This window comes from Numida meleagris, chromosome 2 (assembly GCF_002078875.1).
Source record: "Numida meleagris isolate 19003 breed g44 Domestic line chromosome 2, NumMel1.0, whole genome shotgun sequence".
Lineage (NCBI taxonomy): Eukaryota > Metazoa > Chordata > Aves > Galliformes > Numididae > Numida > Numida meleagris.
In genome coordinates this window covers 2,579,102-2,594,655 of record NC_034410.1, presented here as the reverse complement: position 1 = coordinate 2,594,655, position 15,554 = coordinate 2,579,102, and the positions used below count along the sequence as shown (strand labels likewise).

At 39.7% G+C, this 15,554-nt stretch overlaps 1 protein-coding gene across 1 annotated transcript in view; it reads left to right on the top strand.

The window, feature by feature from the left end:
- MYL3 (myosin light chain 3) overlaps positions 1–9,032 on the top strand; it is a 36,330-nt gene extending 27,298 nt beyond the window's left edge. Inside the window, exons 3-7 of the mRNA XM_021388089.1 lie at positions 1,276–1,425; positions 2,581–2,754; positions 4,680–4,757; positions 6,172–6,207; positions 8,929–9,032. Coding sequence (XP_021243764.1) covers positions 1,276–1,425; positions 2,581–2,754; positions 4,680–4,757; positions 6,172–6,200 — 431 coding nt within the window. The 3' untranslated portion in view covers positions 6,201–6,207; positions 8,929–9,032. The remainder of the gene's footprint in view (positions 1–1,275; positions 1,426–2,580; positions 2,755–4,679; positions 4,758–6,171; positions 6,208–8,928) is intronic.

The following is a 15,554-nucleotide window of genomic DNA, read 5'->3' as shown; positions in this document are numbered from 1 at the left end:
AAAGAAAAGAAAAGAAAAGAAAAGAAAAGAAAAGAAAAGAAAAGAAAAGAAAAGAAAAGAAAAGAAAAGAAAAGAAAAGAAAAGAAAAGAAAAGAGAACAATAGGAAGGAGAAGGAATTGAGAAGTGAAACATGGAGAAAGTCTAGTGTGTAAAATGAAGGGCTGAATAAACAAATGAGTCAACTTCTAGGGAAGGAAGATAGCCTTCCTACACTCTGGGAGTGGGAGGAAAACTTATGCAGAAGAGGAACAGCAGGACAGGGCACCGAGTCAGGGGTTCCCAGCTTTAAAACCAGAGAGATATTTGTGATCACTCACAGCCTATGCACTATATACTCTGTTCAGTAAAGGGCAACAGCCTATTACTCTTGCTTGCATCTTGAGATGGTCCTCAGTCTCTGCAGCTCCTTAAGGGAGAGGCAGAGCTGGGCAACCACTGTGTCTGGGATAATGTACTGTCCCCATTTATCAGTGGTACTCTTTGGCCAGAAGAGGTGAGGATATATTCACAGGGACATAGTGGAAGAGAGATGGCTGTTCAAGGGGAAGGGCTCTGCCTGGGGAAGCAGACAGATGTGAAATCACTGGAGTGAGTGGTTTCACCTCCACACATGGGATCTGGTCCGTCCTCAGGAGCTGACAGCATAGCAAATCTCACTTCGCCAGACACAATTGGATCAGCTGCTAGAAAAAAAAGAAAAATCAGAGGATTCTTTTAAACATGTCCATTGACACTATTAAACATAACAACTGATCAGTGATAAGATTTTTCATATACACTCACCATCCCCCTCCACCAGACTGTTGTGTGTTTATTTCAGAGGGTTATTATGGCATATCTGGTTATCTGCTAATGTAGGTGCTCTTCCATCTGTGGGGTCTCTAAAGCATAATGCTGAATACAACATCGAGTTAGCTAATGAGCAGAATGGCTGCTGAATTCTGTGCCACCCTAAGTGCTCCTGCTGAGCTGGAAAGATCTCAAGGCCAACCATTCCTGGGAGGTCTTCCACGCTTCCTGATGATAGTTGAGCCGGAAATACCACAAGAAAAGCATCTGACCTCTTCAGTTCTATCCCCTGATTGAACTGGGAAATGCAAGAGAGGAGAAACACAAACATTTCAGATAACACCAACAAGAAAGCTCATCCAACTTGTTCCCAGACTGCAAAATAAAGGGTTATGCTGAGTTAATTAGGGGGAAGGTCTGGGTTTCCTTTGACTTTATCTGAGGGAGCATGGCATGCATTTCTTTCTATCTTTTTTGTCTTCCAGAATTTAAGGAAGCATTCTCACTTTTTGACCGGACTCCCAAGTCTGAGATGAAAATCACATATGCACAATGTGGAGATGTCTTGAGGGCTTTGGGGCAGAATCCAACCCAGGCTGAGGTCATGAAAGTGCTTGGCAGACCCAAACAAGAAGGTTGGTGTCCTCCTCAGTGTTCATTTTGAAAAAGATCTCTTGAAGAATTAGTGATGAAGTAGGTGATGTCTCCTTTTTCTGTTGGAGAGACTTATTGTGAAACACTGAAGGGTATAGAACAGTCTCTGCAAATCTCTAGCAGAAAAGTAACCAAGGACGAAACTGTCAATTTAACTGTCTCAAATTTAGGAGACTGATTTAATAGCCACATGTATCAATATGTTTACAATGAAAAGGTGTTACCTTTTAAAATTGCTTTGATTATAAGGCATTCACTTGTGTTTATGAAAAGCTCAGACATGTGAAGTCATCTAAAGAAACAAAAGGATAAACTGAAAGAAAAGCCAGAGATTGTTCTACAAGAGTGTATGTTAGATGCTCTAACTGCAGTTATTACTGCAGTTACATCTGCTTTCAACATGCACTGCATACAAAATATGTGTTCATAACAAAGAAATCTCACCCAGACAGCATCTGCAATTCAGGCAATTTCCAGGTGACTTCTCTGTCTCTTCCTTTTGCTGAGGTTAATGGAAACAGACCACTGGGCCCTCATTCAACAGGTGGGATATCTCGTGATATGGCAATGACACAGTGCTGGATGGGACAAGTAGTCATAAAGGACTATAATGTCCAGTGATGCTCTTGAAAGACAAAGAATCAGGAAAATGGGATGCAGAACCCTCATTCTGCCATCCCTCTGTTCACTCTCAAACTCCTCTCCCAGCATGGTTTTAGATAGCTCTGTGTTATAGGGCTGCAAAGCAAAGCTGACTTCGTATCAGGAGCAGGCTTCAGTTTTATTGCCTCCTGATTAGTTTTGCATTTTTTATTGCATCAGAAGCCTTGGGATTCTAACTGTGCTTGCTTTCCTTGCTATTTGCATATGACAGACACATGCTATCTGATGTGATATCTGTCTATCTATTGGTCTAATAAAAGCACACTTCTCTTTTTGCTAGACCTCCTTTTCCAACTCTGACTACACATTCCTCTACCTATACTTACCATATTCCTGCGTACTTCCTGCCTCTTTAGCCAGGATTTATTGCCATGGTTCTACTCTCACCACTTACCCATGCCCAGTGCCCCAACATAAGCCCTCTGCACTGCCAGAATTCACTACAACTTTCATTTTTATCTGTGTCTTTGTAGAGATGAACTCCAAGATGATAGACTTTGAGACCTTCCTGCCCATGCTCCAGCACGTTTCCAAGACAAAAGACACAGGCACCTATGAGGACTTTGTGGAGGGTCTGCGTGTGTTTGACAAGGAGGGAAATGGAACAGTGATGGGGGCCGAACTCCGCCATGTTTTGGCTACACTGGGTAAGGTGAACCTTTCCTTATACAGTTTCATCACTGAGGTCTTTCCCATGTAGCTTGTATTAAGTTGGACAACTTTATGAAGAAAATGACTGTGCAAGTCTTCAGTCATTACACTGTCCTCAGATATAAAGACAAAAAAAAAAAAAAGAGCTTCTTAATAATGAAGCATAAGATCATTGATCTACAGCTCAAACACTTGGTTTTCCTTCTTTCCTCCCCTTCCTTTCTTTCTTCCTTCCTTGTCCTAGTGTCGTATTTCTCCTATAAATATTATGTTTGCATGAAAACTGTCAAAAAAACCTGAAAACTCATCTAGTCCTACAATATTTGCATCCATTTTTTCTTCAAGAAAAGTTCTAGGGTGAAGTACTTTTAAATTGGTCATCCACTTAACAGAATTGCCTTTGAAATGGAAAAGCTCTTTTCAAAGGAAGAATCAATGTTTCTCTGTCGTCTCAAATATTGACTTCAGAAACTCAGTTTTTCACAAAGAGACATGACAATTGCATGAGTACCAGACAGAAAATTTGTCTGTAACTTAATGACAGGTTTTGAACTTGGATTAGAAGGCACTGACATGTTGTCGTTTGAGTAAGCATTTCTCAAAATCAGCCTTTTCTACTGAGGTTTGCTGACTATTTTTAAGAAAGGATGAGCAATTACAAGAGAGATTTGATTTAGATAAAGAATTCCAATCATGGGTTTTGAGCTGGGATATTGATTAAAAAAAATACATATCTATTTTTTTTTAATTCTCAATTGCTTCCATTCTAAGACACATCCATGTCTACTCAGGGAATAATAATCAAAAAAAGCAATGTTCTTTTCATTTGCATCATGGATACTAATGAATAAGTTTGGGAACCAAATTCAGTGGTGAAAAAGAAACTACTGCCACCACCACCACAAACTCCCAACACACAAAGTCAGTACTAATGCCCTACCTAACCCCTATCTAACCTTCCCCTGAACAATGTGAACAGTCTGGGTAGTTTTGTGAGTTTTACTGTACTGCAAGAAATTATTTTGAACTTAATCTTCTGTTTCCAGCAATCTAAAATAATGTAGCAATATCTGATTTTCAAGCAGTGATAGGATGTATTTCAATTTGAAGAGCAGTTCTATTTAAAGTGGTAATTTCTTAATACTGATCAAATTCTAAGCACAACCAAGTATTTTATAAATTAGAATATTTTTCTGTTTAATTTTCAGAAAAATTGTTGAATTTTCAGCAGCTCACATCAGCTGAGGACTTGTTGCTATGTGTCAGAGATCAATGATGTCTAAATAACAGGGCCCATCCAATGTATTTTATTTTAATTTCTACAATTTCAGATGATATAATTCAAAAATTTCTCCCATGCATCTCTGGACGCCATTTGATCTCATCCTAAAACCAGTGCCTCATACTACATTAGGGAGATCTATTGAACGGATCCATCTGTTTGCCCACAATGAAGCCTTATGAGCACATACATCCCCAGTACTTAGAAGATTAAATGAACAGAATGGATCACTGGCTCAATTCAGTCATCTCCAAATTGATCTTGGAATCTCCCTGAACCTCAAAGCCATAGGCGTATTAGAGAGTGAAACTTCTGAAGGTTTGTTCAGTGAAGACTTGGTTAAGGACTGACTAAAACTTTCAAGACTTGGCACTCCGTGAAACGTGATTCTTAAAAGAATAAGGATGTGAACAGCATATCATGTAGGTTTCCTTATTTATTCTCTTTTTGGTTTTCAGATCAAATTCTCTGTTTGCAAGGGTAAAACTAGTTCTCCTAGCAGTCAGCACCACAAATTTGCTGAAGAGAAAATCTCTCTCTCTTTTTCTTTCTCTCTTTTGCATTCTTTGATTCTTTGAACTGTTCTTCATAAATTCTTAAGAAGGGCTCAGCTAATAGAGTACTTTGCTTTCCACTCAGGTGAAAGGTTGACTGAAGAGGAAGTTGATAAGCTAATGGCTGGTCAGGAAGATGCCAATGGTTGTATTAACTATGAAGGTAGGTATGATCACTCCAGTCTGAGCAGTGGTCATGTACTTGAAGGCTTTCTTGCAATTTTCCTCTGAAGGCTTAAATCCAAGGTAGATCTGACTCCCAAAAATTAGAATGTTATTTTCCAAATCTGAGACCAATCAAATGTACTTGGCATAACCAATACAAATAAACTTGTCTTACTCTTTTTTTTTCCTGCCTGAACCCAACATCTCTTTGTCCTCTAAAAACAAGATAAAGATCTCTTTTGAGAGTTCCCTGCAGAAAATCACTAAATTTTCATTCAAAAATTCAGCAAAATATGTTTTCCTTAGGATCCTCTTTGGTCCTTTGACCTAAGAATTCTACAAGGCTTTCCAAAGACTTTACAATTTATTCCATTGTTGGTAGACAGCCAGAAAAAAGAGATTTGGTCCCGAGTAAATGAACCATGTTTCTCTCACGCGTCTTGCCAGCCCATATGCTTCACTCTTAAGTAAAACACAATATTCAGATGTGTTATTGCACACACCTGAGTCTTTTTTTGAGGGTTAACTGGCGACTGTTGTATCATTTTGGTGACTTAGCTGCTCTATAATCTTCATTGAGTCTTTTATGAATATTTTTTTTGGTAGACTTCTTTGCCTTACAAGTGCTAGTGATCTGACCTCAGGGAAATCTTTCCTGTAAGGAGCCAATAAACAGAAATCTGTAGATTTAGACAACTCAAATGACTCATGAACTTATAGTAAACTCAGAGAAATTATTCAGAAGGAAAAACATATTTTCTTGCTGCAATGTGTTTATCCTTTCCATTTCAAATTTCAGAATCATGAACACTTCTTGGTGATGAATGATGTTTTTAAATGGATAAAAATGAAACCCAAAACCTTTAGTAAAAAAAAAAAAACAACAGCAACAACAACAACTTAATTTGGATTTGAAGAGTCTTGTTTGTTTCTAAACCTGAATTCACTGAAGGGATATAGTTGTGACACCTGACTGGGTGACCTGCTGTGGATCCTGGAGGTTTACTCCAGAGGTTCTTTCAGTGCCCTCTGCCTGAATACTAAAGCGCTGAAAGCTTACAAAATGATGACCTGAAGTTTCTCATGGTTGTATACTTTGGAAAGACAGTTTCATTTGGTAGCCAGGGGTAAGGGATTAAACAAGCTATAGACTGACTAATATTTGTGTTCATTTCCACTGGCTAACCAGACTCCTGACTACCTCGCACTGTAATATATATTATCTTAAGGATTTACAACTCATTTAGCACCAGGGTATCTGGAGTCTCATTTACAAAGTGATGTGGCATTAATTACATCACTGGAAGCAAGAGGAATTAATTTAAATAACAACTAAGCTGAGATATGTAGGACCTTACTGAGTTTAATGTAGGAGAATTGATAAATGATCCTGCTCTTTCTCTTCTTTCCAGCTTTTGTGAAGCATATCATGGCTAACTGAACACCAGGTAAGTCCCTTCTGTCCTCTTTGAATATCATATTAGTTTGGTTAGGGCATCTGAGATAGGGATGGCTTGGGGAATATATACATAGGCTTGGGGAATTTGTAAGTGATTAATTCAGGACAGCGAGTATTTTCAGCATGTAGTATAAGGAATTAGGCCAAGAATAAGATAAATATTTTCTTCATGTTATCAAATGCACAGCAAATTGGTGCAGCTGTCTGGTGAGTCTTGTCTGGTGAATTGCCTGGTAACACCTTTGTTTTAGAAACCCATATATCCTAAAAGGATTTGACTTTCAAAGAAGTAATTCCTTTATGATTAACTGGAAACTTCAAATGATTTAGATTTTTTATGTCCACTTACAAGGCTCTGCTCCTAGACTTTTCCCAACACTCAGTGAGAAAGAACTGAGTTCACTAGAGAAAAAGTGGACAAAAAAACCAAGTAGATAAGGATTAATATATACCTGTTTCTGAGCCCACATTTGGAGGCTAACCATTGGACTTCCATAAACCTGGCTCCCAGCTTCTCCTGGCAAATTGATTGGTTTTCCAGGAAAAGAGCTTTGTCCAGCATATCTTCTGACTTTATTCAGCAACGTTCTCCAAACCGCAGTGCCTTTTAGGGAATCTCGGTCTCGCCATTGCAAATGAGTTGAACTTCATTTCCAGTATTGCCTCATCATCTTTTTTTTTGTTGTTGTTTTCCTGTAAAATGTGCCAGCTGGTTGGAATTGGCATTTGCCACTATTTACCTTGGTTCTGACCTGACAGTTAACCAACTCTATCTATTTTGCAAAGTATCTGATAGATTGGGAAAGGCCGTGGCTTCCTTCAGATTTGTTCTGGGTTATTTTTCTTCTTCTTCGGTTTATTTTTCTACTCAGTCCTGACCAGGCCTGGCTTTGTTTTGCTTTTGGGGCTGACATTATCCCAGCCCACTGAGACCTGTCTGCCATGTGGTGACTTATCATTATGCTCACTGGCACCCCAGGGAGTGAGTTAAGTAGGAGTCAAATCCCGGACTTTAGAACTTTTGTTCCAAGATATGATTGACCAAAATGTAAACTGTCTTAAAAGCTGACCACTTTTTCTTATTGTGGTCCATTTGCCTTACTTGCAGGCATTTATCTTCTCTGAACACGCACACATTTTTCCAGCACTGGTTCCCAGTTTTGAATTTCAAATATCCGTACTGGCCCACAGTCATAGTGGGTATTCCTACAGTTAGTTTTATCCACACTTGTTGTTTAGAGATGTTTTCAATCCTTATTCCTTTCCTAAATCCACTGCCATGGGAAATTCCCACTCTGATGCCTAAAGTCCTTCCAGTCACCTAAGACAGGGTTAGGTGCTAAAGAAGACAAGTGAATGTGGGTAAGCTGTAAAGCTGGCAAGAGGCTGGGAACTGCAGCACAGGGGCCAGCACGTGTTTCTTGACTTATGATGGGTTTGGAAGGGGAGCTGAGCACTCCCTGGCTCACAGAGAACCAGTGTACCACTGATTTGCCAATAATGGGTGTCCTTCAGGAGTGGCATCTTCAATTTCCTGCGGTATTGCTGTTGGCACGCTTAGGGGAAAACAATTGCAGTCTTTACTCTTTAAAGGCTGGTGGCCCTTTGCCATAGAGCATATAACAAACAAATTCCCAAACACTGGATTTGAACTCAGTGGGAATCTGGATCGCATTCCAGAAGCAAAGTAGCGGCTCATGTTTCTAGGCCATTTCCATATACTAGTGGAAAGCTAGATCTGCATCCTAATACAAGAACTAAATTACGTCTTTCCCTTTATTTCCTGAGCATAGTAATTGTGACAACACTTTATTGACCTTACTTACACACAGTCAACAAAAATACCCTAGTTTAAACATGTAATCTCAAGTAGCTGAGCAGTGCAGCTGGAGGGACAGTCCACACTATGTCCACAGGGGCTCGATTCAGTGTTCCACGTGTAAGTTCTTGGTGTTGTTTGAGATGTTCCAAGTGTCTCAAATATAGTCTCACAGATATGATGCAGAGCCTACAGCAGCCCTGTGTCTGGGGTACTCTGGAACATCTCAAGTGTCTCTAGGTGCCAACATGACAGGAAGTGAATTTTACCCCATGACTTGAATTTGTGTGACTGTAGGAGGAAGTCTAGAGTCTGTCAGTGTTTGGCTGACATAATATTCCTTGGCATCCGTCATCTTCCCGTCAGATTAAGATGCTTACATGAAAGCTGGGTATCTCAGTTTCCAAATGTAAAGGAGATCGAGTCAGATGGAGCATGCAAAGTGATTCATCTCATTCAAAGAAGGGACAGAGATGCAGAGTCCAACTGCCAGTGCAAAGAAGGAAAAATTTTCTTGGACACAATATTTGCTGTCTGCACAGGGATGTTCTGTGGAAGGAGAAACTGTGCAGTGGCTCAACAACTGGAGATTTTTTTTTATGTAAAGCTAAGTCTTTACCCTAGCCTCATATATGGCATGGCTCTATCACCTTTCCGTATCACTGCTTACCATGTTTTATCCACCATTTCTATGTTGAGTGTAGGATTGCAGGGTTGAGATGGAATCTAAGGATTTTTTGTCCTGCATGAAATCTCATATCAGTTGGGATCTTCATAGGGCCTCACTGCCCCTAAGCTGAGTATGCTATTAGGATGACTGAGACTGATTCCTCATGGAGCTGTTTATTTCTGCCTTCTTCCTCTAATGCTTAAAAATAACTTTATTTTTAGGACAAGACAGTCATGGAGAAGCCCAGATTCTGGCCTTGAATTTTGATTTATTGGAACATCTTCTCATTTTTCAGCCCAGATTCCCATTACAGAGCAATAAAATGTACCGTCCCTGAAGTTATTTGAATAAATGTTTTTTGTTTGCTTTGTCTTGTTTCTTCATGGGAAGAAAATGGAAAATTGAACAAACATAGAATCTGAACCACGAATACGTGGGCATTGTCTTTCTTTATTCTTTTTTTTCTTTTCCCCTTCTTATACACAATATTTACACCAAATATTCAAAGGAGAGGGGAGAAAGAGAAGTTTTTTCATGACTAAATAATAAAAAAAACCCATACTTATCACTTCACTGTATCCTTCCCTTCTTCTCACTCTTCTTTCCAAAACAACTGGACCTTTCTTTTTGTGTTTACTGCATTTGTAAAATACATCCTTGAGAGAGTAAAGGAGAAAAGAAACTAAACCAACTGCATAAATCTCATTTGTGCAAGGAATATTCTTAGTCTTTGGTGGAAAACAGCAAAAGTAGAATTCCCAGAAATCAGCAACAAATGCAAAATTTTTTTATATGTTTCTCAGCTTTGGAAGACACCACCTTTAACATGTGAGATATAAAGGAAGAACAACACAAAACAAAGGTGTATGCTGTATTGCTAGAATGCATCCCTTCTCTCTGTTCTCCGCGAGGATATGTTCCCTTTTCCACAGTCCAGCCTATGAAACAAATGAAATATTTTTCCCAATGAAAACTTGAAATTGTTCCATTATGCATTTCTTGGTCCTGTTGTTTCTTGTAGTAAAACATGGGATTCTTTATCTCCCAGTTTCATCATTTCTGTGTCTGTGTAAGTGAAGGGGAAATAAATGCTTTACAAAGGAAAGCTAAGAAGGATGAAAAAGCACACAGATTAAGCTGCCTCATTTTCTGAGGAAAAATTGTTTGAAAAGAAAAAAGAACATCCAACCACTACATCCTTTGGTGGGGAAAAAGAAAACAGAAGCTGATATAGCTCATTAGGTAATACAAAAAAAAAATGTAAATGAACAGTACCCCATTTAAGCAAGAGAAATTGTGAAGAAAAAGAAAAAAGACAACCTGGAAACTTAGTGGAGGAAGGACTGTCATTGGAACACTATTATACCAGAGCTCTGGTATTCTGTGTATTGATATTATGGTGAAATTATACTGCTTAGAAATGACATCATGGGTCATCTCTATCAAGAAGAGCTGTTATGAATGAGAGAACACAAAACAATCAAACCACACCAATACACCAGCTGTAACAAAGTGTACCACTGAGTAATTACAAAAGCAAATCACCAGTTATAATTTAAGCTGATAGCAATAACAATCAAATGCTAAAGGAAATTTAGGAAGCTAGTGGAGAGGGAGGAGTAGAATGATGTTAATAAATGAAAAAAAAAAACAAAACATAACCAGCCTGGCTTAACTGTGCATGAAGATGCAAGAAAAAACACCACTGTGAATGACTGATTATGGAGAATCTACCTCTGGAGCGTCAGTCACGACCAGAGAAATGCGCTGATCAGGCCACACATGAGCTCATGAGAGTAGTAACTAGATCTGCTCTAGTGTGCAGAAGTCAGGCACCAGAGATAGCCACCACCAATGGACCACCACCTCAGGGCTGCCCTCTGGGGACATCCCCTTCTTTTCTCACTGTTGCCTCCTGGGATTTCCTAAGTCTTCGTTTGTCTAGGGGCAAATGTTATTTCAAAGACATCTTGTCTTTACTCTCATAGTAGAATTTTGTCTTAAATTAAACGAATACAGCAGTTGAAATATGCAATCCTTTCTGCCTTTCCTGCTGGTGTAACGAATTACCTGGAAATGTCTTCCACCCCTTGTAAGGGTATCTCCAGTATGAAAAACACTTGAGCTCTAGGACTTGTGTGGCTGAGGAGCATCATGACAGCTTGGTGAACACACTCTGCTAGCAGATACCATCATAAATTTATTGGCTCGTTATGACCCTCTCCTCTCATTCTTCCATCCCTTGTTTTACAGTCACCAGAACTCATCTCCAAATTAGGCTATTTTCATTAGATAGAGTCCCATGTCACCTAGTCCAGGGCCAGACCTGTCAAAAGGTGTCAGTGTGAGAACACAGGTGTTTGTTCTGAATTCCCTTCAGAGAGATGAAATTACCACATCAGGTCCAGTTCAGGTGTGGCAGAAATCCTAATTTCTCCAGTGGGCCATCAGCTGCTTTATTTCTCAGCTGCTAAACACAATGCCACCACCTTGTCTGCCTCTCAGACCCCCAGGAAACAGTCACCTTGAGGTTTTATACTGAAATCCTGCAGAATGTTTCACCCTGCACTCCCAAAATAACATCTGTTCACATCCATAAATGCAAGTGAGATTTTCGTCTGGGCAGAGGGTGACTTTCTTCCATACAAGTAGCAATACTCACAGAGTTGGTGGATCTGTCTGTCCTAGGCTTGTGTTGTATTCAATTGTTATCTTATAGGCAAAGGTGGTATCTGGACTGCAAGGTTTACACATTACTAGATATTATTACTTCGTGTTGACCCACGTAGTCACATGAATCCAGCTGCTGGGAGTACATGAGGCTCACAGATATCCCAGGAAGACTTCAAGGGCTGGTAGTGTGCAAATGAGTGAACAAGTCCTGTGATAGAGCAACAGGAGGGGCAAAGACCACCAAGCTAAGTACAGCCATCTGAGTTAATGTGCACTGTGCGAGCACACTGGGGAGGAGAACAGCCAAAGTGCAGCACCTGGGGCAAGCAAGGCTTATTAGCAGCAGAACAGAGTAAAACAACAGCTGGTGTTTCACCCCAAGAGCATTGGCAGGGCTCTTCATGGAAGGATATACAGGTCAGCCCAATGTGCATAAGCAAAGCTGTGTGTGGGAGAAGGCTGGAGCAGCGCTTATTGCCTTCTGTGTCTCAGGACACGCTATCACTGGATTTTTTTTCACAGGCATGATATTCACTCACAAGCTAACCGGAATAAATAAGCAATATTTCTTTCCTCTTCCCTTCTACTTCTTCTCTCCCAACCCCCAACCCTGAATTAAGAAAAATAACCTATCCAGAGAATTTCTTTTTTTTTTTCTTTTTTTTTTTTTTAAATGTGGCCAGGAGACATGCCAAGTTTCTCGAAGATCTTTTTATAGCAGTAGCATCTGGCTCTCTGGGAGTCTCCGTGGGGAGTTCTGTCAGTGACTTTACATCTGCTGTGGTTAAGCTGCTAATGGACTGGCTGTCTGGGCTGCTGCCTGCTCCACTGATTTCTTAGTACCATGCTTTGGTTATTTGAGGAGCTTGAGCCTATTGACTTCTGCCAGAATTACATCGTACATTCCAGCAGCAACTTGCATTGCAACACCCAGTCATGCAGAAGGGGTTTCAGATGGAGTAAGGATATTGGCTGGCATTTCATCACTCTCTCCTTGAATTTACCCGAGCCTGGATTAGAGCATGGTATGAAAAGTGGAGGTTTTTGATCAGGAAGCCAAGGAGAAAGCAAATCCTGTGACACTTTCTCAACCATGCTAATAAGCAAATAAACAAATGAATGCAGTTGTTTCATCTGGGGACTCAGTTAAAAATGCTCCCTAGTGATATGATGCAGCTCAATTTTTGTCATATTCAACACTCTCTAAATTATTTTTAACGTAGCTAATTACTACTTTGTAGTGAAAAATCAAAATGCTCCATCTGTATCATTCTAACATGTACCAGTTTAACGTTTTCAATATTTTGCTGTGTGACCTGGATTTTGACTTTGGCCAAACCTGTTGTGAAAACTACACCTGATTCTAAGCATGAATTTCCTGTATAATGTCATTGTTCAGAGAAAGTGCAATTTTTTCTGGCACTGAATTGGGCGTTCCATATTTGCAGTTGATCGGTTTGATTTTTCATAGATTTGTTCTTCGTTGCCACTAAGAAACACTTTTCTCTCCCCTAAGAATAAAACGACCCCAAACAACTGCTTCAGGAATAGGCTTGTTGAACTTGGCTTAACTAAAGATGTGCTTTGTCATTTGCAATGCTCTAGATCATTCCCCCTGATTCTAGCTGTTGCTTAGAAATATGCATATCTTCTGAATATTCTGATTCGAGCTATTATGGATGAAAGTCGTTTCATTCAATTTTTAAGCCTGGCTAATTTGCTTACAGAGAGAGATTATTTCTTCACAGACCTTTCACAGTGCTGCCTTCATACCACTTCACCCCCTTCTCACTCAAGCTAGGACAGTAGGTTTCTTTATCTGATTGTTGTAGCAGCATTTTTGTAAAAGTAATGATGTGAAAATACCCACAATTTCAAATTTACAGATAGATTTAATATCCAACATCATGCTACTAGTCTTAAGTATATGTACATGTATGCATAGACATGTAACTACATAGCACAGTGTAGACTATGTGACCTTTAAATTCACCAAATGCCTTGTGATACAACATAGTTATTTTTTTCCAGTTTCATCTAACATGGAAAATTCTTTGGACTCCCTGAAGTTTGTTATGTAGCCTCTGTTCATCTATCCTTCTTCTCACATTTATCTAGCAACGTTGCTGAAATATGCCAAAAGTCCAGCAGAACAGCAAAATGAATGTTTTCATTTATAAACCCCAAAGTGCCTGTTTCTGTACTAGCTGTTCTGTGAATTCCTTCACTTTCCTGTAATAAAAGTGTCATGGGAGAGTTATGATGTATGCCAAAGATAAAAGACAGGAGAAATGAAGAAAGAGAAGTATAGATGTGTGTAGGTAGATCTATATTGAACTGAGGCAACGATGTGTAATGTGGGGCAGCGCTAGCCCCAAGTGCCAGATGGAAGCTGGATTTCTGCTCCCATCAGATAGAACCCATGGGTGTACAAGAGTATGTGCAAAAAACAAGCATCTCTCAAGATGAGCTTTGACATTTCTGGAAGGAAGTTTCTTGTTTGATGATACTAGGCTTTTGGGAGCCTAGTAGCAGATAAAAAACAGATAAAAAATAACATAAAAGAATACAATGATCATACAACACAAAGTACTCCAGTGTAAACTCATTGTGTGTCTTCAAATCTACTCAAAACATCTGAAAAGTTCATAGAATCATTGAGTTGGAAGGGGCCGATAAGGGTCATTGAGTCCAACCCCGGGCTCCACACAGAACCACCCAAAAATCAGACCACATGACTGAGGGCATCGCCCAAATGATTCTTGAACTCCAGTAAGCTCAGTGCCACGACCTTTTGGTAGCCTCCATTCCAAAAGGCACCTCTTGTTCATAGGGCATCTCTCTTCACTTTGACCTGTCTTTCAAACCTTCAGTCTGCATGAGGATTCACTTGTGCACAGACCAAATTCAGTATTAATTGGGATAGATCAGATCTAGTGAAAACACCAGCCAGGAGAAAAAAAGAATATGTTATCGTTGTAGACAAATGGAAAAAGATAAATTTTAGGACTAAAAGGAGCCAGGCTTGAGTATGTGATGCATTCTGGAGGCTTCTGTCCTGATCTATATACATATCCTGAATCCGTCCCTGCTCCCATCAGAATGAAAAATCACAGATGTGGTATAAAAGATGTTTCAGCTCATCTGAGCTCAGCAATTTGAAAGCTTAGAGAGTGATGCAGATCATTTTGATTTTGAGGAGCTAATTATCTGACAACACTTAGTCATATTTTCTTCCTACTGAACTGCCAGTATTTTAGCATATAACCCACCAATGGAACCTTTCAGAAAGAAGAAAAAACAAAACCACCTTTATCGAGTCAACTCAGCCAAAGAAAAAGCTCTCCAGAAGGCACTGAGCTCTTGAGCAGTTCTCCACTGCCATTTGTAAATGCTGAGAGTTGGTAAACAACGGGAACAAAGATATTTGGAATGTGACAATGAATTTCAAGAATCCATAAACATTCACAGAGTTAAGTTCATGCAAAACCTATCTCTGAGAATCAAGCATTTCTTGAATAGAAATGTTCATGGTGTGAAGAAAACAATACAGTTATTTTTGGAATTTCCTCAGTCCCCCTCATGTCTCTGTGCTGTTAGTGGGGTTCTGACATGCTATTGCTGATTTTAATTGTAGTGTGTCCCAAACTGAACAGACACACTATTAGCAACTACTGACCATCATTAATTTCTATTAATTTTTAAATTCCTAATAATCATGATTCTTGGCGAGGACTGCAGCCATTGACGGGGATCACAGTGTATTTGATGCTAGACTGAAACAGAGCCATAAGACAGTTTCTTCAGCACAATATTTACAGGCTAGTTTCTTTCAAAACTATTATTTTCATCTGAATGCATGTTTACGGTGTTTATCCAGTGATTCATGGTACAGTCACATAGAAAAGTGAGCAACTGACAAAAATACACCCCGTTAAGGAGCAGTAATGTGTGCAGGAACGGCATGGAAAATGACCGAGGAAAATCCTTCAAAGTGAAGCCCAAATTTCCATGGCTTTCTGGGTCTAAGCTGTTAATGAGAAATGGCAGAGCAATTTCACATTGACGTGTTAGAGAACGTGGATGAATTCTAGTGTGAGAAAAGCTGTCAACCCCCCACCCCCGTAAGCAGCAGTTTTGCTTTCTGACACTTCTCATTGCATCTCTCCCTCAC